This window comes from Salmo salar, chromosome 11 (assembly GCF_965601325.2).
Source record: "Salmo salar chromosome 11, fSalSal1, whole genome shotgun sequence".
NCBI classification, from domain to species: Eukaryota; Metazoa; Chordata; class Actinopteri; order Salmoniformes; family Salmonidae; genus Salmo; species Salmo salar.
In genome coordinates, this window is record NC_138301.1 from 96,764,104 (window position 1) to 96,789,112 (window position 25,009).

At 41.5% G+C, this 25,009-nt stretch overlaps 1 protein-coding gene across 2 annotated transcripts in view; it reads right to left on the reverse strand.

Moving 5' to 3' along the window:
- The window catches only part of LOC106563268 (astrotactin-2), a 537,304-nt gene that overhangs the window by 4,045 nt on the left and 508,250 nt on the right, over positions 1–25,009 (reverse strand). For both annotated transcript variants that reach the window (XM_014128700.3, XM_082958176.1), the window contains 2 exons: positions 3,469–3,569; positions 2,789–2,972 (listed from right to left, as the gene is read on the reverse strand). In XM_014128700.3, coding sequence (XP_013984175.2) covers positions 2,789–2,972; positions 3,469–3,569 — 285 coding nt within the window. The remainder of the gene's footprint in view (positions 1–2,788; positions 2,973–3,468; positions 3,570–25,009) is intronic.

Genomic DNA, 25,009 nt, shown 5'->3' on the forward strand with positions numbered 1-25,009 from the left:
CCCTCGTTATGTAAGAGTTAAATAACTGTTACTGACACTAGTTATCAAACAAATCAACACATACACAGACCACATACTGTACATAAAAGTGTTTATGGATTTGTACATTCAAAAGTTATTTTAGCATTTTATGTTATATTGAAAAAATGCTGTACCAGGACATTCAATTTGGTAGAGAGAAAAGGATATACCATTTGTACGTGTCTGAAGTACCCTTCTGTTCAAAGTGCCAACCACTGGAGATGATTACGACACATGCATTGTCTACATCTGTCTCTATTTATTTTGTATCTTATTTAACCTTTATTTAACTAGGCAAGTCAGTTAAGAACAAATTCTTATTTACAATGACGGCCTACCAAAAGGCAAAAGGCCTCCTGCGGGGACTGAGGCCTGGGATTAAAATAAATACAATACAAATATGGGACAAAACACACATCACGACAAGAGAGACAACACAACACTACATAAAGAGAGACCTAAAGACAACAAAATAGCAAGGTTAGAAACACATGACAACACAGCATGGTAGCAACACAACATAACAAAAACATGGTAGCAACACAACATGGTAGCAGCACAAAACATGGTACAAACATTATTGGGCACAGTCAACAGCACAAAGGTCAAGAAGGTAGAGATAACAATACATCACACAAAGCAGCCACAAGTGTCAGTAAGAGTGTCCATGATTGAGTATTTGAATGAAGAGATGGAGATAAAACTGTCCAGTTTGATAACCTTCATCTCTATTCTAGCCCTGCCAGTGAACAGTGATGAGGTAAGGCTGGAAGACCACCATAATGGATAACCGCAGCGAGTGGAGGTCTGGTTATGTGTGTGCTTGCGTGCACACACATGCCTGGTATGACATGAATGCCCTTAGTTCGGTGATACCCTGGATCCCCAGGCAGTCCCAGTAGATAACGCCTGTCTTGAGTGCTATCATCTAAAATAGAGAGCGAGCCAGACACTACCAGCCCAATGTGCATTGAACCCCATTTAACCCCCATAACAACAGATAGCAAATACATTACACTGTCCATTCTGAGGACACACATCAAGTCGTAAACGCATCTCATAAATCTTATGCAAATCTCACATCAATCACTGTATTATCTTAAAAGGATTCATGTGAAATGTTACCCTGATTGATGTGAATGTCAGAAGTGAATGTCATGTGTACATAACCCAACAAGCCCTGCCAATTTCAGGGAGTAAATAACATTCCATTGTCAGTCATCTAAATGCCTTGGATTCAGCCCTCATACTATATATTTTCCCTGGTCTTTTCAGGTCAACTAAGCATTTGTATGCTCATTAATCACATGATTCAAAAGTTTAAGCTTTTATTGAAGTTAGGGAGCCTGAGGGTTGACTCCAAACTAAACAGTAAGCAATCCGTTGACTGGCTAATCACGAGAAATACAGGCTTCTCAATTGGTTGATTGGGTAATCATTCACAGGAACAAACCGCTTCTCATTGGCTCCAGGAGACCACTGCAAACTCTTTGAAAACACTTGTAGAAAACAAACCCGCAAATACCACGGTGCAGGTTGGATTGAAAGGAACCCTTGTGTTCAGTCTAATTGTCCAGCTCTGTGTGGGTAAAGAGTCTAGTCCTAGCCCGGGGAAACGGAGCAATGCTTTCCTGACATGGTTATGAAATCATTCCTGAGTTTACTGGGGGCTTCATGCCTTTACAAGTAACCAGAGAAGTTGGTTTTATGAATGAGTATCCCACACTATACACAAACAGTGCAGTCCCTATTAACCGCAACACTCGTGAAATGCCAACACCGGACCAGTCCCATTCCATGTACCCAAGACCATTTGCTACGCCCTAGGCTCCCTTGTTATAGCAAGGCTGTAATTTCTAGATTTAGCACTTTAGTCCAGTCACCAATTGGGTCCACAATCTGATAAAAAGGTAAATGAGAGGAAATAAAAACATCTGATGAACTTGAGTAAATGAAAATGAAAATATATGGCTGTGCCGTGTGGATTCTTTGGTATTCCAATGGAACAAACCTGTTCATGATTGGTTTTATGGGCCAGGATTTGCAGTGAAAGCCTAAACCAATATTTTGCTGTCCAAAATTACTGCTGACCAAGGTGTTTGTGTGTTTGTGTGTGCATGAGGTTTGCACGTGTGTGTGTGTGTGTGTGTGTGTGTGTGTGTGTGTGCGTGTGTGTGTGTGCCTGGTGCGATCCACCTTTTTGAAGATGGATGAAGAAACAATGGAGCTCCAGCAACAGACATTCAACTTATTGACTGGACATATGAGACTTCTGTAAAAACAACCTCGTGTTACAGGGTTGGAAGGCGGCCATTCTGAAATCCACTGGAATGGAAAGATTCAACATTTCAGAAAACTGAAGATGACGGGGAAAAAGATAATGATGTTTTTGGCAAAGGCTGCCAAGAACCCTAAGGCATTCTTGAGAATGTTGTGATTATTGCCTTTTTAATTCATGATCATAAACAATGAAGTTCTGCTAGCTCAAATAGTTCAACTAAGACCAGTAACAGATTAAGTATCTGGACCAATTAGGTAGACTGTTGCTTATACTTGAAATCTGTGTGCCAATGGGAGAATCTGTTACTAATTAAATATTTTACCTGATCCACAATAAGGAACCTTTGGACACAGAAAACAACATGTCACCGTTTTCTCAGATACTTCCCACACAGACAGTGGAAGATGACATTTGAAGTGACACTGATGCCAAGCAAACAGTGACACCAGAGATGTGTCCAAGCCTCCAAGCCTTTCCGAGCCTTACCTGGGTCCAAGTTCATCTTCGCTCCGCCAGACGAAGTCTCCAAACTTCTCGTAGTGGGAGTTGTAGTGGTGCTGCACCCTGTAAAGCAGCGGAGGGGGAATCTCCATCAGAGTGTTGTAGGCCGTCTGCTGCTCCTTGCCGCTGGTGTAGCCGTTGTACAGGTTATACACCTTGTCTGCTATCTCTGACACAGGAGGTGGAAGAGGGGAGAAGTCATTTAGAAAACACTAATTTAAAAGACACAAGTGAACTTGTGGTAAGGATATCATATTAAGGTGGGCAAGTCAACCCAAGATCACCATCACAAGTAAATCCTAGGTGCTGGTGAAAACTTTGGTGGAAAAAAAATAAAATGTATGCCAACAACGGGGGCTCCCACAGGACGGCGCTCAATTGGCCCAGCGTCGTCCGGGTTTGGCCAGGGTAGGTCGTCATTGTAAAGAAATGATTTGTTCTTAACTGACTTGCCTAGTTAAATAAAGTTTACATTTAAATAAATGTAAAAAGATTTTAAAAAGTGATATTGTCTATTGGAGAGAGATAGGGATGGATGGTGATGAATGGGGGGGTTAGAGAGAACGGGAAAGGACAATGTGTAAAGGATGAATGGAAAGGTTTTGGGATGGACAGACTATAGGAAGAGAAAATGAAGTGTGAAAGGGGAGTGTGAGAAGGAGTACCTTCTGCTCTGCTATCGTCTACCATGGGACAAGAGGTCCGCACTGAGACGAAGCTAGACTCTGAACGACTCCCTCGACTGTCCACAGCATATAGAGTGAACCTGAGAGAGAGAATTAACAAAGAATATAAATAATATTAGAGCTGACATCTTAAATCTGTCTACAACAATTAACAACCTTTTTTAAACCACATTCATATGTACTCTTACCGTATCAGGGAAAGAAACAGGCCTCTTTTGACACCGAAAAAAAAACTATGTTGCTTCAGCCATCCCATCCCAACCTTCTTTCAAAGCTAGATGTACACAGTTTACCCAGTGTACCCGGCTCCTACACTTTGCACAGCGTTTCTATAAGCCAATGTTGACAGCCACTGAACTCTCTTTTGAAAAAAGCCCAGGACTCAGGAGCGGGTGAGGATTCCAGAGGAACGATTACGTCAGTAAGTGGCCCTGCCTGCTACATGAAGCTACAGCAGAGGACAGACCAGCCGGTTGGCAGCAATGGCCATTACACCTAATAACTCCCTTAAATGAAACTCCCACTTCCTCTGAAGACGAAGTTCCTGCTCACATATTAAGGCCTCAGAGTACCTAGAGTTCCCCAGGACCTCCCAGTGGGGTGCTGCTAGATCATTGGAGAGATGGTCTCCTGCGAAGCGCTGTACTGTAGGTAGTCTAGTCTGTCTCATATAAGTAACTTTTAGCGACATGATGGCTGTTTATGAGACATGAACTACCAATGTGCATACATGGATATGTGCATGTAAGGATGCTGGGATGTCCAGCCAGAGCTGATTGGACAATCCCAAATTAACCATACCTTGATGGTCCTTTCGCATGGATAAAGTCAAGTGGTACTTGTCATTCTTTGCATTCTATTTCTAGGGTCTATATTTTAAGTTGAAATGGTGGATCATCGCTAAAAGTGTATTGGGGAAGATTAATGAAAACAAAGTCATGTTCTAAAAAATTCCTGGTCTCAGCATTATTCTGTGAACTGACTGTTTTTATTTACTTTTCTGTGAACCATTTCTGTGAACCATCAAAAATGACTGCAAAACAGCTGGGAATTATCTAAACTGCAAAATAGCTGGGAATAGGATGTTCAGAAGAAAGCTGCCCCAGTCAACTGTAAGTGCTGTTATTGTGAAGCGGAAACGTCTAGGAGCAACAACGGCTCAGCTGCGAAGTGGTAGGCCACACACACGCACAGAACGGGACCACCGAGTGCTGTAGCGTGTAGTGAGTAAAAATCATCTGTCCTCAGTTGCAACACCCGCTAACATTCACAACTCTAACTGCCTCTGGAAGCAATGTCAGCCCAAGAACTGTTCATCGGGAGCTTCATGAAATGGGTTTCCATGACCGAGCAGCTGCACACAAGCCCAAGATCACCATGCGTAATGCCAAGTGTCGGCTGGAATGGTGGAAACGCATTCTCTGGAGTGATGAATCACGCTTCACCATCTGGCAATTCGACGGACGAATCTGGGTTTGGCGGATGACAGGAGAACACTACTTACCCGAATGCATAGTGCAAACTGTAAAGTTTGGTGGAGGAGGAATAGTGGTCTGGGGTTGTTCTTCATGGTTCAGGCTAGGCCCCTTAGTTCCAGTGAAGGGAAATCTTAATGGTACAGCTGATGATTCTGTGCTTCCAACTTTGTGGCAACACTTTGTGTAAGGCCCTTCCCTGTTTCAGCATGACAATGCCCCGGTGCACAAAGCGAGGTCCATACAGAAATGGTTGTCGAGATTGATGTGGAAGAACTTGACTGGCCTGCACAGAGTGCTGACGTCAATCCCATCGAACACCTTTGGGAAGAATTGGAATGCCGATGCCTAATTGCCCAACATCAGTGCCCGACCGCACTAATGTTCTTGTGGCTGAATGGAAGCAAGTCCTCGCAGCAATGTTCCAACATCTAGTGGAAAGCCTTCCCAGAAGAGTGGAGGCTGTTATAGCAGCAAAGGGGGGACCAACTTCATATTAATGCCCATGATTTTGGAATGAGATGTTCGCCAAGCAGGTGTCCACATACTTTTGGTCATGTAGCCGATCATGCATTTTTCTTCCACTGTTTCACAATGCTATTTCACTGGCAGAGCCCCATTTTAATGTCTTGCTTTCTGTAAGTCTGCCTTTTGTTTGAAGAGCCTGTGTTTTAATACCACCAACTGATTGTTTTGTTTGTAATACAGCCTGTTACGACATTGTTTGCATAGTTTGTCCAAACTTGTTATTCATCTAGAGAGATGTGTGGTATATTGGTATTCCCAAGAACCTCACAGAAGTCGAGGAGCCAGAGTCCGTCCGAAGTTCGCTGTAGAACCTCTGCCCAACAAAACAACACTGCATATAACAATCACATTGTTTAAATTATGTGGCCACGTCACTGGCCAGTGAATTGGTGGGGGGGGGGGGGGGGGGGGGGGCAGGGTGTATTTATCATGCAATTTGTAAAGTTTAGTTTAGGACCCCGGACACAGCTTGCCAGCGCGTTGCTGTTTTTGGTTGTGGTTGGCATCGAAGACAGGTACTTTGCTCCGCAGGCTAATCACAGTGCTATTATGTAAAAAAAAATTAAGCCTCTCAAAGACCAAGAGTGAGACAAAAGCTCTCATTATTATAGTGAAAGGAAACTACAACAGAAACTTTCTCTAGCCTTTGTGTTTTTCCCCAAAGATGACCACAAAAGGTATTTTGGCTGCTTTGCCACGAGCATGTCAAAATAGAGGGTAACATACTGGCAACATACACCCAACCCTCCACACAACCCCTCTCTCTCTCTCTTACTCTCTCCGTCCATCCATCTCCCACACCATCTATTTTGTATTTATTATGGATCCCCATTAGCTGCTGCCTTGACAACACGCTGTGTGCCCTCAGGCCCCTACTTATCTACAATACAAAATCCATGTGTACGTGTGTGTCTGTGCCTATATTTGTGTTGCTTCACAGTCCCCGCTGTTCCATAAGGTGTATTCTTTTTAATCTGTTTTTTAATGGAAGCCTCTCCAACATAATCCAGGTAGAATCAGGAATTCCCCAGGGCAGCTGTTTAGGCCCCTTACTTTTTTCAATCTTTACTAATGACATGCCACTGGCTTTGAGTAAAGCCAGTGTGTCTATGTATGTGAATGACTCAACACTAAACACATCAGCTACTACAGCAACTGAAATGACTGCAACACTTAACAAAGAGCTGCAGTTAGTGGCAAGGAATTATTTACTCCTAAATATTTCTAAAACTAAAAGCATTGTATTTGGGACAAGTCATTAAATAAACCCTAAACCTTAATAAATCTTGTAATAAAAAATGTGGAAATTGAGCAAGTTGAGGTGACTAAACTGCTTGGAGTAACCCTGGATTGTAAACTGTCATGGTCAAACCATTTTGATACAGTAGCTAAAATGGGGAGAAGTCTGTCCATAATAAAGCGCTACTCTACCTTCTTAAATCAAATTTTACTGCTTGCATCAATTACTTGATGTGGAATAGAGTTCCATGTAGTCATGGCTCTATGTAGTACAGTGCGCCTCCCATAGTCTGTTCTGGACTTGGGGACTGTGAAATGACCTCTGTAGAGGTCGACCGATTAACCTGTTGGGGCTAGGGGGCAGTATTGAGAATATGTGCCCATTTTTAACTGCCTCCTACACCAACTCAGAAGCTAGGATATGCATATTATTAACAAATTTGGATAGATAACACTCTGAATTTTCTAAAACTGTTTGAATGGTGTCTGTAAGTATAACAGAACTCATATGGCAGTCGAAACCCTGAGACAATTTCTAACAGGAAGTGTGTATCTGATGTGTTGAATTACTTTTAAGCCTATGCCATTGAAACACACAGGGATTTATTAATCATTGAGCACTTCCTACGCCATCCACTAGATGTCACCAGTCTTTACAAAGTGGTTTGAGTCTTCTACTGTGAAAACTGACCGAACAAGAGACTTGGAACGTTGGTCATAAGCGGATGGCCGATACTATTCTGGCGTGCGAGTGCATGTTTGGGTACTCTCGTTCCAATACGTTTTAAAAGAGAATGCAATCGTCCGCCTTGAATATTATTGAAGTTCTGATTGAAAAAGGCCTAATGATTTATGCTATTCAACGTTTGACATGTTTGAACGAACGTAAATATTTTTTTTCCCTCTTTGGTGAAGACAAGTCCGGCGGGCGTCGTTCATGTTTTTGAGTAGCCTACAGGACGCGCTAACAACACGAAGCTTTTTGGACATAAATTATGAGCTTTTTCGAACAAAACTACATTTGTTATGGACCTGGGATTCCTGGAAGTGCCTTCTGATGAAGATAATCAAAGGTAAGGGAATATTTACATAGTATTTTTGATTTTAGATCTCTCCAACATTGCGCCTAGTCTGTATCGCAAAGCCTATTTTTCTGGGCGCAGTACTCAGATTATTGCAAAGTGTGATTTCCCAGTAAAGTTATTTTTAAATCTGGCAATGCGGTTGCGTTCACGAGATGTTAATCTATAATTCTTTGAATGACAATATAATATTTTACCAATGTTTTCGAATAGTAATTATTTAATTTCTTGTGCTGATTGACTGGCGGTATTGGAGGGAAAATATTTCCTCAACATCAACGCCATAGTAAAACGCTGTTTTTGGATAAAAATATGAACTTGATAGAACAAAAAATGCATGTATTGTCTAACATAATGTCCTAGAAGTGTCATCTGATGAAGATTGTCAAAGGTTAGTTCATAATTTTAGCTGGTTTTCTGCTTTTGGTGACGCCTGTCTTTGCATTGACAAAACATTACACACAGCTATTTTCAATGTACTGTCCTAACATAATCTAACTTTATGCTTTCGCCGTAAAGCCTTTTTGAAATCGGACAACGTGGTTAGATTAAGGAGATGTTTATCTTTCAAAGGGGGTAAGATAGTTGTATGTTTGAGAAATTTGAATTATGACATTTAATTGTTTTCAAATTTGGCGCCCTTGATATTTCACCTGCTGTTGATAGGGTGTACCAGGGGTGGGACGCTTGTATTATATTTCAAGTTTTCATAACAATCGGAAATCGGTATTTTTGGACGCCGATTTGGCCAATTTTTTTCTTCTTCTTTTTTTTTAGACCTTTATTTAACTAGGCAAGTCAGTTAAGAACACATTCTTATTTTCAATGACGGCCTAGGAACGGTGGGTTAACTGCCTTGTTCAGGGGCAGAGCGACAGATTTTTACCTTGTCAGCTCGGGGATTCAATCTTGCAACCTTACGGTTAACTAGTCCAACGCTCTAACCACCTGCTTTACATTGCACTCCACGAGGAGCCTGCCTGTTTCGCGAATGCAGTAAGAAGCAAAGGTAAGTTGCTAGCTAGCATTAAACTTATCTTATAAAAAACAATCAATCAATCATAATCACTAGTTAACTACACATGGTTGATGATATTACTAGTTTATCTAGCCTGTCCTGCGTTGCATATAATCGCTTAGGTACACATTGCTCCAACCATAAACATCAATGCCTTTCTTAAAATCAATACACAAGTATATATTTTTAAACCTGCATATCTAGTTAATATTGCCTGCTAACATGAATTTCTTTTAACTAGGGAAAATGTGTCACTTCTCTTGCAACAGAGTCAGGGTATATGCAGCAGTTTGGGCCGCCTGGCTCGTTGCGAACTGTGAAGACTATTTCTTCCTAACAAAGACAGCCGACTTCGCCAAACGGGGGATGATTTAACAAAAGCGCATTTGCGAAAAAAGCACAATCGTTGCACGACTGTACCTAACCATAAACATCAATGCCTTTCTTAAAATCAATACACAGAAGTATATATTTTTAAACCTGCATATTTAGCTAAAAGAAATCCAGGTTAGCAGTCAATATTAACCAGGTGAAATTGTGTCATTTCTCTTGCGTTCATTGCACGCAGAGTCAGGGTATCAGGGTATATGCAACAGTTTGGGCCGCCTGGCTCATTGCGAACTAATTTGCCAGAATTTTACGTAATTATGACATAACATTGACAGTTGTGCAATGTAACAGGAATATTTAGACTTAGGGATAAAATACGGAACGGTTCCGTATTTCACTGAAAGGAAAACCTTTTTGTTTTCGAGATGATAGTTTCCGGATTCGACCATATTATTGACCAAAGGCTCATATTTCTGTGTGTTATTATGTTATAATTAAGTCTATGATTTGATAGAGCAGTCTGACTGAGCGGTGGTAGGCAGCAGCAGGCTCGTAAGCATTCATTCAAACAGCACTTTTGTGCGTTTTGCCAGCAGCTCTTCGCTGTGCTTCAAGCATTGCGCTGTTTATGACTTCAAGCCTATCAACTCCCAAGATTAGGCTGGTGTGAAATGGCTAGCTAGTTAGCGGGTGCGCGCTAATAGCGTTTCAAACGTCACTCACTCTGAGACTTGGGAGTGGTTGTTCCCCTTGCTCTGCATGGGTAATGCTGCTTCGAGGGTGGCTGTTGTCGATGTGTTCCTGGTTCGAGCCCAGGTAGGAGCGAGGAGAGGGACGGAAGCTATACTGTTACACTGGCAATACTAAAGTGCCTATAAGAACACCCAATAGTCAAAGGTATATGAAATACAAATCGTATAGAGAGAAATAGTCCTATAATTCCTATAATAACTACAACCTAAAACTTCTTACCTGGGAATATTGAAGACTCATGTTAAAAGGAACCACCAGCTTTCATATGTTCTCATGTTCTGAGCAAGGAACTTAAACGTTAGCTTTCTTACATGGTACATATTGCACTTTTACTTTCTTCTCCAACACTTTGTTTTTGCATTATTTAAACCAAATTGAACATGTTTCATTATTTATTTGAGGCTAAATTGATTTTATTGATGTATTATATTAAGTTAAAATAAGTGTTAATTCAGTATTGTTGTACATTTACATTATTACGAATAAAAAAAAATAAAAAAATGGCCGATTAATCGGCAGCGGGTTTTTGGCCCCCAATAATCGGCATTGGTATCGGCGTTGAAAAAAATAAAAATAAATCATAATCGGTCAACCTCTACTCTGGTGGCATGTCTTGTGGGGTATGCATGGATGCACTCAGCATGTAAATACCTATCATAAATACAAGTAGTGATGAAGTCAATCTCTCCTCCACTTTGAGCCACGAGAGATTGACATGCATATTATTAATGTTAGCTCTCTGTGTACATCCAAGGGCCAGCCGTGCTGCCCTGTTCTGAGCCAATTGCAATTTTCCTAAGTCCCTTTTGTGGCACCTGACCACATGACTGAACTGTAGTCCAGGTACGACAAAACTAGGGCCTGTAGAACCTGCCTTGTTGATAGTGCTGCTTCTTCAGGATCGGTGGGTCCCCTGCGGGACGGTTGAGCTAACGTAGGTTAATGCGATTAGCATGAGGTTGTAAGTAACAAGAACACTTCCCAGGACATAAACATATCTGATATTGGCAGAAGGCTTAAATTCTTGTTAATATATATGCATTGTCCAATTTACAGTAGCTATTACAGTGAAAGAATACCATGCTATTGTTTGAGGAGAATGCACACTTTTGAACATTAAAAGTTATTAATAAACAAATTAGGCACATTTGGGCAGTCTTGACACAACATTTTGAACAGAAATGCAATGGTTCATTGGATCAGTCAAACACTTTTCACATAGACTGCTGCCATCTAGTGGCCAAAATCTAAATTCCAGCTGGGCTGGAATAATGCATTATGGCCTTTCTCTTGCATTTCAAAGATGAAGGTACAAAAACATTACAAATAAACGTAAGGAATTCAAAATTACAATGCTTGTCTTTCATAATTTGGGCAGATATATTTGGATGTGTAGTGTCAGCGCTTGTTGCTGGCATGTCATGCCTAAGTTTGCTAACCATGCCAATGAAAAAATAATTCAAGTAATTGGCAATATCAGTCGGTTTCGTGATGAATGAGCCATCTGATTCAATGAACGATGGAGCTGAGTTAGTCTTTTTTCCCAAAATGTCATTTAAGGCGCTCCAAAGCTTTTTACTATCATTCTTTATGTCATTTATCTTTGTTTCATAGTGTAGTTTCCTCATCTTTTTATTCAGTTTAGTCACATGATTTCTCAATTTGCAATATGTTTGCCAATCGGTTGTGAGGCCAGACTTATTTGCCATTCCTTTTGCCTCATCCCTCTCAACCATACACTTTTTCAATTTCTCATCAATCCACATTTAACAGTTTTTACAGTCATTTTCCAAAGGGGTGCATGTTTATTACTAACTGGAATAAGCAATTTCATAAATGTGTCAAGTGCAGCGTCTGTTTGCTCCTCATTACACACCACGGACCAACAAATATTCTTTACATCAACAACATAGGAATCACTACAAAACGTATTGTACAACCTCATATACACTATATTATGCCCATCCTTTGGAACGTTGGTTTTCCTAGATATGGCTACTACACTATGATCACTACTTCCGATAGATTTGGACACTGCTTTAAAGCAAATTTCTGCAGCATAAGTAAAGATGTGATCAATACTTGTACATGATTTCATTCCTATGCTGTTTGCAACTACCCTGGTAGGTTGACTGATAACCTGAACCAGGTTGCAGGCACTGGTTACAGTTTGAAGCTTTTTTTTTGAATGGGCAGCTTGATGAAAGCCAGTCAATATTGAAATCAACCAGAAAATACACAGTGCCAGCCAAAATTTGGACATACCTACTCATTCAAGGGTTTTTCCTTACATGTACTATTTTCTACATTGTGGAACAATAATAAAGACTTCAAAAACTATGAAATAACACACATGGAATCACGTAGTAACCAAAAAAGCATTAAACAAATCAAAATATATTTTAGATTCTTCAAAGTAGCCACCCTACGCCTTGATGACAGCTTTGCACACTCTTGGCATTCTCTCAACCAGCTTCACCCGAAATGCTTTTCCAAGTCTTGATGGAGTTTACACTGTATGTTAACGTGGGCTACAGTTGAAGTCGGAAGTTTACATACACTTAGGTTGGAGTCATTAAAACTCGTTTTTCAACCACTCCACAAACTTCTTGTGAACAAACTATAGTTTTGCAAGTCGGTTAGGACATCTACTTTGTGCATGATGCAAGTCATTTTTCCAACAATTGTTTACAGACAGATAATTCACTGTATCACAATTCCAGTGGGTCAGAAGTTTACATACACTAAGTTGACTGTGCCTTTAAACAGCTTGGACATTTCCAGAAAATGATGACATGGCTTTAGAAGCTTCTGATAGGCTAACTGACATCATTTGAGTCAATTGGAGGTGTACCTGTGGATGTATTTCAAGGCCTACCTTCAAACTCAGTGCCTCTTTGTTTGACATCATGGGAAAATCAAAAGAAATAGCCACAAAATGGCTTAAGGACAACAAAGTCAATGTATTGGAGTGGCCATCACAAAGCCCTGACCTCAATCCCATAGAGAATTTGTGGACAGACTGAAAAGCGTGTGCGAGCAAGGAGGCCTACAAACCTGACTCAGTTACACCAGCTCCGTCAGGAGGAATGGGCCAAAATTCACCCAACTTATTGTGGGAAGCTTATGGAAGGCTACCTGAAACATTTGACCCAAGTTAAACAATTTAAAGGCAATGCTACCAAATACTAACTGAGTGTATGTAAACTTCTAACCCACGGGGAATGTGATGAAAGAAACAAAAGCTGAAATAAATCATTCTCTGTACTATTATTCTGACATTTCACATTCTTAAAATAAAGTGGTGATCCTAACTGACTTTTTACTAGGATTAAATGTCGGAAATTGTGAAAAACCCCCGTGCTTCACAGTTGGGATGGTGTTCTTCGGCTTGCAAGCACCCCCCTTTTTCCTCCAAACATAACGATGGTCATTATGGCCAACAGTTCTATTTTTGTTTCATCAGATGAGAGGACATTTCTCCAAAAAGTACAATCTTTGTCCACAGTCTGGCTTTTTTATGGCAGTTTTGGAGCAGTGGCTTCTTCCTTGCTGAGCGACCTTTCAGGTTATGTCAATATAGGACTTGTTTTACTGTGAATATAGATACTTTTGTACCTGTTTCCTCCAGCATCTTCACAAGGTCCTTTGCTGTTGTTCTGGGATTGATTTGCAATTTTCAAAACCAAAGTACATTCATCCCTAGGAGACAGAATGTGACTCCTTCCTGAGCCCTATTTACATTTTAGTCATTTAGCAGACACTCTTATCCAGAGCGATTTACAGTAGTGAAAGCACACATTTCATTTCATGCATTTTTTATACTGGCCCCCCGTGGGAATCTAACCCACAACCCTTGCGTTGCACACACCATGCTGGCATTGCAAACACTATGCTCTTACCAACTGAGCCACAGGGAAGCTGCATGGTGCCATGGTGTTTATACTTGCGTACAATTGTTTGTACAGATGAACGTGGTATCTTCAGGCGTTTGGAAATTGCTCCCAAGGATGAACCAGACTTGTGGAGGTCTACAATTTTTTTTCTGAAGTCTTGGCTGATTTCTTTTGATTTTCTCATGATGTCAAGCAAAGAGGCACTGAGTTTGAAGGTATGCCTTGAAATGCATCCACAGGTACACCTCCAATTGATTCAAATTATGTCAATTAGCCTATCAGAAGCTTCTAAAGCCGTAACATTATTTTCTGGAATTTTCCAAGCTGTTTCAAGGCACAGTCAACTTAGTGTATGTAAACTTCTGACCCTTTGGAATTCTACAGTGAATTATAAGTGAAATAATCTGTCTGTAAACAATTGGTGGAAAAATTACTTGTGTCATTCACAAAGTAGATATCCTAACTGACTTGCCAAAACTATAGTTTGTTAACAAGAAATTTGTGGAGTGGTTGAAAAACAAGTTTTAATGACACCAACCTAAGTGTATGTAAACTTCCGACTTCAACTCTATTTGGCTAAGGTGTATGTAAACTTCCGACTGTATTTTGAGCACTTTTCTTCTGGGATGCTTACTTGTTTTCATTGCTTTACTGGGAATATTGTGTCTACCAACGCCCCTGGTATAATGTACATTTGCTGAAGCATTATGACAAATCAACGTCACAATGGTAGGGATTAACTGAGCTGAGTTTGGGTCATTGATAAGTCATTGTCTCAACGCAGCCTTAAAATGCTATGAAAGGATCCAGGAACCCAAATGATTTAGGTGGATACCATCCTACTTATAAAACGTGTTTTGTTTCCAAAAGGTATCGAATTTGAAATTGAAAAGTTACACCCATTGAACTGCAATAACCACGTAGCCAGTTGTGAAGAGAAAGAATCCTGCTAAAGCGTTCAATGACACGATTCATAGAGGGCACAGAGCCAGATATGATTGGTATTTTAGCAGAGAGTCAATCAGCTCTTTAAAATCCAGTTTCAACTGTTCAGAGCTGCCCTTCATAATATCATTAAAACCCACATGGACTATGATAGAATCGCTTTCCATGTTCTGTTGTAGTATATTCAGGAGCAGCTTAGTAATATAATTTATACAAGCTCCGGGATAAGACATTGTTTTTGCACCAGGAACGGTCACATTTCTTACCATGGAACTTCCCAAAATCACGGCTGGCGAGAAGGACGAGGAAATCTGCCCACTCCCACGCTTCACAGGATTCGGAGAACCCTTTATGGACGAGCGAGAGGCAGGATAACTTGCCTCTCTGATTCCCTTTGTCTTTTCCTCTCGTTCTCTCCCTCGCTCCCCTCAAAGGCTGTCTGGCTGCTACTTGGTTGTTTGTAATCCCATGGTTTTGTCCCTGTGCTATCATTTTGAAAGCTCAACAAACAATGAGGCGAACAAACGGTGGATGGATATTTGTGTGAATTAGCAATGCCGCCATAAAGTAACGGTTGCCTTATAATTTAATGAGACAGGAGTGAGAGAGGGAGAGAGAGTCATAGAGAGAGGAAGAAGGAAAGTTGAGAGGAGACAGAAAGAGAAAAAGGGAAGCGGTGAGAGAGGTAGAGAGAGAGAGATAGAGAGGGGGGTAGGGAAGAGAAAGAAAGAGAGCAATTATGGTAGTATTTCTGGCATGTTAGGGAGAGGGGAAGCCAGGCAGCCTAGGGATTCATGGTCGATGACATCAGACGTTGGGTCGAGATCAGTTGAGCCGGTTCACAAATCAATCAAATGCACCAGGAGAATATGATTCCTGAGTGACCCAAGAATTTACGGCCACAAAACTAATTTACGACTTTGATTTAAAATCTTAGGTCAGGTCTGTAAGAAAGGACTCACCGCGCTAACAACGTAATATACTTTCTCTACTCCCTTTTCTATCAATTACAGGTTAACTTTATATACTGACTGTTGGCAACTGCACATATCACTGGAGGCTTGAGCAGAAATATGATTATACTGCCGTAGCAGTGCCATATGGATTTTCTACCTATATCTTAAATAAAGCTCCGTCTACACATGTTGTGATTAGGTGATTTTAAGTGACAAACATGAAATCACCCAATAAAAGACATGCCTTTTGAACAAAAAAGGGAAAAGTTAAAATATGTAATTTGCACCAATAAATAAGCCTTTTTTGTGTTTTATCTCTCTAAGCCCTGCCATAAAATTGATTGCTCATTCAGGTTTTCTGTACAAGCAAATAGTTTGGACTTGACATAAGCAAGGTTGGCAGCTTACTTTCTATGCAATCTGTTTCAGTTACTAGCTACCTGTTCAGAATTGTAATCAGTAAAGTAACTTTTGGATTATCCAATCTCAGTAACGTAATCTGATTACTTTCCCCTTAAGAGGCATTAGAATGGCGCTACAGAGGGTGGTGCAGACAGCCCAGTACATCACTGGGTCCAAGCTCCCTGCCATCCAGGACCTCTATATCAGGCGGTGTGGAAGGAAGGCCCAGAAAATTGTGAAAGACTCAAGCCATAGACTGTTCTCTATGATTCCACAAGGCAAGCGGTACCAGTACATCAAGTCTGACACCAACAGGCTCCTGAACAGCTTCTATCCCCAAGCCATAAGACTGCTAAATAGCTAATATAATGGCTACACGGACTATCTGAGTTGACTCTTGTATTTCATTTTTATTTTTGCACTGTCTCTATGTACACTCACAGGGCCCTACACACTCACGCACATTGACACTCAAACACCCACTCCATAACTTGCTCACACACACATAATATGCACATACACTTATACTGACTCTACACACACACACACACACACACACACACACACACACACACACACACACACACACACACACACACACACACACACACATATAATCATCATATATGCTGCTGCTACTATGTTTATCATATATCCTGATGCCTACTCACATTACTCCTATACACAGCTACCTCTATCAATCCAGTATGCCTGCACATTGTAAATATGGTGCTGGAACTGACCCTGTATACAGTATAATGACTTACTTTATCGTGTTCTTCTGATTTCTTATTTGTATTTCTCCTTTGTTATGTTATTTCCTTATGTTATTCCTAGCATTACAATGATATTGATTCAAATCAAACTGTATTTGTCACATGCACCGAATAACAACAAGTGTACCTTACCGTGAAATGCTTACTTACAAGCCCTTACCAACAGTGAAGTTCAAGAAGAGTTAAGAAAATATTTACCAAATAAACTAAAGTAAAAAATTATAAAAAGTAACACAACAAAATAACAATAACGAGGCTATATACAGGGGGTACCGGAATCGAGTCAATGTGTGGGTACAGGTTAGTTGAGGTAATTTGTACATGTTGGTAGGGGTGAAGTGACTATGCATAGATAATAAACAGCGAGTAGCAGCAGTGTACAAAACAAATGGGGGGGCGTGTCAATGTAAATAGTCCGGTGAACATTTGATTAATTGTTCAGCAGTCTTATGGCTTGGGGGTAGAAGCTGTTAAGAAGCCTTTTGGTCCTAACTTGGTGCTCTGGTACCGCTTGCCGTGCGGAAGCAGAGAAAACAGTCTATGACTTGGGTGACTGGTGTCTCTGACAATTTGATGGGCTTTCCTCTGACACTGGTCCTGGATGGCAGGAAGCTTGGCCCCAGTGATGTACTGGTCACCAACGAACACATCACCAACGAACTTGAAACTCTCGACCCACTCCACTACAGCCCCGTCGATGTTAATGGGGGCCTGTTCAGAATGCCATTTCCTGTAGTCCACGATCAGCTCCTTTGTCTTGCTCACATTGAGGGAGAGGTTGTTGTCCTGGCACCACACTGCCAGTTCTCTGACCTCCTCAGTATAGGCTGTCTCATCGTTGTCGGTGATAAGGCCTACCACTGTTGTGTCGTCAGCAAACTTAATGATGGTGTTTGAGTCGTGTTTGGCCACGCAGTTGTGGGTGAACAGGGAGTAAAGGAGGGGACTAAGTACACACCCCTGAGAGGCCCCAGTGTTGAGGGTCAGCGTGGCAGACGTGTTGTTGCCTACCCTTACCACCTGGGGGCGGCCCGTCAGAAAGTCCAGGATCCAGTTGCAGAGGGAGGTGTTTAGTCCCATGGTCCGTAGCTTAGTGATGAGCTTCAGTTTGCATACCGCCCCAACAGGTCCACAGACGATGCAATCGCCATCACACTGCACACTGCCCTATCCCATCTGGACAAGAGGAATACCTATGTAAGAATGCTGTTTAATGACTACAGACCAGCATTCAACACCATAGTACCCTCCAAGCTCCTCATTAAGCTTAAGGCCCTGGGTCTCAACCCCGCCCTGTGCAATTGGGTCCTGGACTTTCTGACGGACCACCCCCCAGGTGGTGAAGGTAGGAAACAACATCTCCACTTCGCTGATCCTCAACACTGGGGCCTCACAAGGGTGGGTGCTCAGCCCCCTCCTGTACTCCCTGTTCACCCATGTCTGCGTGGCCATGCATGCCTCCAACTCAATCATCAAGTTTGCAGACGACACAACACTAGTGGGCTTGATTACCAACAACGACGAGACAGCCTACAGGGAGGAGGTGAGGGCACTCGGAGTGTGGTGTCAGGAAAACAACCTCTCAACGTCAACAAAACAAAGGAGATGATCGTGGACTTCAGGAAACAGCCGAGGGAGTACCCCCCTATCCACATCGACGGGACAGCAGTGGAGAAGGCGGAAAGTTTTACGTTTCTCGGCATACACATCACTGACAAACTGAAATGGTCCACCCACACAGACAGCGTAGTGAAGAAGGCGCAACACCTCCTCTTCAACCTCAGGAGGCTGAAGAAATTTGGCGTATCACCTAAAACCCTCACAAACTTTTACAGATGCACAATCGAGAGCATCCTGTCGGGCTGTATCACCACCTGGTACGGCAAATGCACAGCCCTCAACCGCAAGGCTCTCCAGAGGGTAGTGCGGTCTGGGCAACGCATCACCGGGGGCAAACTACCTTCCCTCCAGGACACCTACAGCACCAGATGTCACAGGAAGGCCAAAAAGATCATCAAGGACAACAACCACCCGAGCAACTGCCTGTTCACCCCGCTATCATCCAGAAGGCGAGGTCAGTACAGGTGCATCAAAGCTGGGACCGAGAGACTGAAAAACTGCTTCTATCTCAAGGCCATCAGACTGTTAAACAGCCATCACTAACATAGAGAGGCTGCTGCCAACATACAGACCCAAATCACTGGCCACTTTAATAAATTATTAATTAATTAATACTTTAATAAATTGATTTAATAAAGGTATCACTAGTCACTTTGAATAATGCCACATTAATAATGTTTACATATCCTACATTACTCATCTCATATGTATATAGTGTATTTCATACCAACTGTTGCATCTTGCCTAACTCCCATCGCTCATCCATATATTTATATGTACATATTCTTATTCCATCCCTTTACATTTGTGTGTATAAGGTAGTTGTTGTGAATTTGTTAGATTACTTGTTAGATATTACTGCACTGTCAGAACTAGAAGCACAAGCATTTCGCTACACTCGCATTAACATCTGCTAACCAAGTGTATGTGACAAATAAAATTAGATTTTTTATTTGATTTAGTGTGGTCTACAGCTTATCATAAGTACTCTACCTCAGCCAAGCAATACCTCAAGACTTGTTTAATATTAGACATCGCACACCGGCTGTTATTGACAAATAGACACACACCCCACCCCTCGTCTTACCAGACGTAGTTTGTCTGTTCTGCCGGTGCATGGAAAATCCCGCCAGCTCTATATTATCCGTGTCGTTGTTCAGCCACGACTCGGTGAAACATAAGATATTACAGTTTTTAATGTTCCGTTTGTAGGATAATCTTAATCGTAGGTCATCAATTTTATTTTCCAATGATTGCATGTTAGCCAGTAGAACGGATGGCAGTGGGAGTTTACTCGCTCGCCTACGGATTCTCAGAAGGCAGCCCGACCTGCACCCCCTTTTCTTCACGCAAATGACGGGGATTTGGGCCTGTTTCCGGGAAAGCAGTATATCCTTCTCGTCGGACTCGTTAAAGGAAAAAGCTTCTCCCGTTTCGAGGTGAGTAATCGCTGTTCTGATGTCCAGAAGTACTTTTCGGTCATAAGAGACGGTAGCAGCAACATTATGTACAAAATAAGTTAAAAAACAAGTTACAAACAAGGCAAAAAAAACTAGTTAGCACAGTTAGTTAGGAGCATGTAAAACGTCAGCCATCCTCTTCGGCACCATCTTCATCTTACTGCATTACATTACTTACTGATTACTCCATTGTTAGGGTTAGAGCCTGTATGAAGGCAATTCACTGTACTTGTTCACCTGACCTCAAAAACTTGAAACTTGAAGAAGAGAAAAAGGATCCATCAAACCTATTTGGTGTATCATCATAGTGGTCTCTGACTTGTGGTCAGACTCGCTCAGGTGGAACAAACTTAAACTTGTGCCTTTTTTCAATGCTGAATTGAATGTCATTGAGAAACCACAAAGGTGTCAATGTTGTTGTTTTTTCCGCAAACATCCTTTCTGAATTTAAAAGTCATCCATGAAGTAATCTTAGGTTTTCAAAGGTATCTGTAATCTGATTACATCATCTATATAGGACAATCCAAATAAAGTGTGAAAGTAAAGGATTACATGTAATCAGTTCCTCCCCAACCCTGGGCATACAGTAAATAAATCCCCCTTTGGTCATGTTAATAAAAACAAAGAAAGACTATGTCCTACTTGTTGGGTCGACCAGATAGTGTTTTCACTTGTGTGGTCTACAGGTCTTCACATCTTAAATAAGACATAATACACATGATGAAAGACAGACACTTAGTTGTTTCCTCATTTGCTGGCAAGGTATCCATTATTTTTCATCTTTACAATTTCTTTGTCTTTGCAGTTTCAGCAACTCCTGGCTAAACCAACTCAACTAGATTACAACTATTGTGTTGCTTTTTCCAATTGGACAACAACAAATAGATCGTTTTGGTAGGATTGACTGTGGGTTGGAAATAACATACAGGTTCTTTGTATGAAGAAAGAAAGCTTTAGCTGGCCTTTCAAAAAGCCTTTGTCAGGTCGTAATCTCCCATAGGCTGGTATGGCGCCTGTGTAGAAGAAATAAATGTTGTTCTTCTGAGGGATAGTTGGCAGAGTGTTTCAGAGCTTAGAGTATAAAGGCAACACCTCATAAGTCTCCAGCCAGGTTGGGTCATGTCAGGTTTATCATGTTTTGCTGTGTCTTTTTCTGTGATTTATACCTGCCTCTGATGACTTCTATTTCAGGGCTCTGAACCTCAGCTCTGGTCCTAGAGTAACATCCAAAGCACTGGGAGGCAGGTGCTGAACCTTGCCCTATTTAGTGGAGTAAATAGAGTAGTAAAGGAAAGAACCAACCAACGAAAAATAGTTTGGAAGAGATGTACCAATTCCACGGCACATGGTTTATGAACTGACACACAAAACGACGCCGGATTCAAAAACGTATAATTTTTCTATTTAAATGATTATACAAAATGTTTGCAACAAATATAATTTTATATATAGCGTAATTTCCGGACTATAAGCCGCAACTTTTTTTCCCACGCTTTGAACCTCGCGGCTTAAACAATGACGTGGCTAATATATGTATTTTTCCTTCTTTCAATTTTTTTCCCCCAAAAAAACACATTCACTAAAACGGGCCGCATGCAAAGAGCAACTTATGGGCAAGTCTGCCAGTGGGTCCTGACAGCGTGGAGCATTGTCAAAATATCCACTATCATCAACGGGTTTCGAAAGGCTGGACTGCTGCGCATTGAAGAGGGCTCAGCGGGGGATTTGCCTCCGGATGAAAGTGACGAGAGCGACAATGAAAACGATCCAATATCGGATGAAGCAATTCTGAGGCTATTCAACTCCGACACCGAAGGAGATGACTTCAGTGGTTTCAGTGCACAGGAGGAGGAAGATAGTGACCAATGACTTTCTTGGTAGGCTACTGTTTATTGCTAATTTTGAATTTTTTGTTACAAGCCGTGTTTGGTTAAAGCCTATTTATTTTTGTTACAAGCTGTGTTTGGTTAAAGCCTATTTATTTTTGTTACAAGCCGTGTTTCGTTAAAGCCTGTGTAAAGTTCATTTGTTTCAATGTACCGGTAGGCACCTGCGGCTTATAGACATCTGCGGCTTATTTATGTTCAAAATAATACTTTTTTTTATATTCAGTGGGTGCGGCTTATATTCAGGTGCGCTTAATAGTCCGGAAATTACGGTATATATACATGGGGGATACAATCATCCCAGCTCTGCATATTTTGCTGTGAAGAGACAGAAATATTAGATCATTTGTTTTGGTACTGTCCATATGTAGTTTGTTTATGGTCGCATGTTCAGAAATGGCTGAAGAATTGCAACATTTACCTGGAGCTAACTCTGTAAATAGCACTGCTGGGGGATTTCAAAAGTCATAGTCAATCAATCAATAATATAATAATAATTTTAGCAAAAATGTTTATCTTTAATTTACAATCTGTAGAAACTATGAGAATAGAAAGGTTCAGAACTTTTGTGAAACACCACAGCACAGTTGAAAAATACATGGCAAATAGAAATCAAAACTAGATAGTGTTCAGAGATAGATGTGAGGGGTTGAGTGGAGCTAAAGGGTGGGACTAAAAACAACAAGATTACTAATGTAAAATATACTATGTCTGTAAAATGTACATACAATAAAGTGCCTTCGGAAAATATTCAGACCCCTTGACGGTTTCCACTTTTTGTTACTTTACAGCCTTAATCTAAAATTAATTAAATAAATAAAAATCTTCAGCAATCTACACACAATACCCCACAAGGAGTAAGCGAAAACAGGATTTTAGAAATTTTTGCAAATGTATTAAAAATAAAAAACAGAAATACCTTATTTACATAAGTATTCAGACCCTTTACTATGAGACTCAAAATTGAGCTCAGGTGCATCCTGTTTCATTTGATCATCCTTGAGATGTTTCTACAACTTGATTGGAGTCCACCTGTGGTACATTCTATTGATTGGACATGATTTGGAAAGGCACACACCTGTCTATATAAGGTCCCACAGTTGAAAGTGCATTTCAGTGCAAAAACCAAGCCATGAGGTCGAAGGAATTGTCCGTAGAGCTCAGAGACAGGATTGTGTCGAGGCACAGATCTGGGGAAGGGTACCAAAACATTTCTGCAGCATTGAAGGTCCCTAAGAACACAGTGGCCTCCATCATTCTTAAATGGAGGAAGTTTGGAAGCACCAAGACTCTTCCAAGAGCTGGCAGCCTGGCCAAACTGAGCAATCGGGGGAGAAAGGCCTTGATCAGGGAGGTGGCCAAGAACCCGATGGTCACTGACAGAGCTCTAGAGTTCCTCTGTGGAGATGGGTGAACCATCCAGAAGGACACCCATCTCTGCAGAACCAATCAGGCCTTTATGGTAGAGTGGCCAGACGTAAGCCACTCCTCAGTAAAAGGCACATGACAGCCCACTTGGAGTTTGCCAAAAGGCACCAAAAGACTCTTTGGCCTGAATGCCAAGCGTCATATTTGGAGGAAACCTGGAACCATCCTTACGGTGAACCAAGGTGGTGGCAGCATCATGCTGTGGGGATGTTTTTCAATGGCAGGGACTGGGAGAATAGTCAGGATCAAGGCAAAGATGAACGGAGCAAAGTACAGAGAGATCCTTGATGAAAACCAGCTTGAGAGCACTCAGGACCTCAGACTGGGGTGAAGGTTCACCTTCCAACAGGACAACGACCCTAATCACACAGCCAAGACAAGGCAAGAGTGGCTTCGGGACAAGTCTCTAAATGTCCTTGAGTGGCCCAGCCACAGCCCGGACTTGAACCCGATCAAACATCTCTAGAGAGACCTGAAAATAGCTGTGCAGCGACGCTCCTCATCCAACCAAACAGAGCTTGAGAGGATCTGCAGAGAAGAATGGGAGTAATTTCCCAAATACAGGTGTGCCAACCTTGTAGAGTCATACCCAAGAAGACTCGATGCCATAATTGCTGCAAAAGATGCTTCAACAAAGTACTGAGCAAAGGGTCTGACTACCTACGTAGATGTGATATTTCAGTTTTTTTTTAATACATTTTCAAAAGATTCTAAAAAACAGTTTTTGCTTTGTCATTATGGGGTATTGTGTGTAGATTGATGAGGGGGGAAAAACTATTTAATACACTTTAGAATAAGGCTGTAACGTAAAAAAGGTGGGAAAATTCAAGGGGTCTGAATACTTTCCGAAGGAACTGTAGGTTCAGAACATTTGTGAAACAGCACAGTTAAAAATATATGGCAAATAGCAATCAAAACTGGATGGTCTTCAGGTAGATGGGAGGGTTGAGGCTAGCTGAAGAATGGGATTAAAAACAAACAAAAGTTAACTATTGTAAAATACACTGTGTCTGTAAAATGTATATAGTATGTATAAGCTGGAAGTAGAAGCCTAAGTGTTGTTGTCCATTAGTTTACTCAAATTAGGGGAGGGGTGGTAGGGTTAGGGGAATATATATACAGTACATATATACTGTCACGTCCTGACCAGCAGATGGAGCTGTTGTTGTAGTTTTGGGGTCAGGACGTGGCAGTCTTGTGTGTGTGATTGTTCTGTGTTGGTCTTGTGACTCCTGATCAGGAACAGCTGGGGATTGTTGTTCCTGATTGGGAGTCATATATGTAGGAGTATGTTTGTCACTTGGTTTTGTGGGTAGTTGTTTTTGCACTGCGTGTTGTGTGCCTGCAAAACTGTTCCTGTCTTATATATTGTTTGAATTGTTAAGTGGATGCTCTACTCCTTTATTTTTATTAAAGATGAGTATTCACATACCTGCTGCGCCTTGGTCCATTTTTACAGAAGACAGCCGTTACAGAACTACCCACCACCAAAGGACCAAGCAGCGGAGAAGAGGACAGAGGCAAGTGAGGGAGGAATGTTGGAGGCAGCCCCAAGAATTTTTTAGGGGGGGGCACAAGGGCTATTTGGCGGGGCGAGATTACAGCCCCAGGCCAGCTCCCCGTACCCTTGTAGGGCAGACTGGACAGGTCCCGTGCTTTGGGGTTGGGGCTGTGGTGAGTCCTGGGATTTTCAGGCCGGTAGGCAAGGTACCAGCGCCCCGCATGT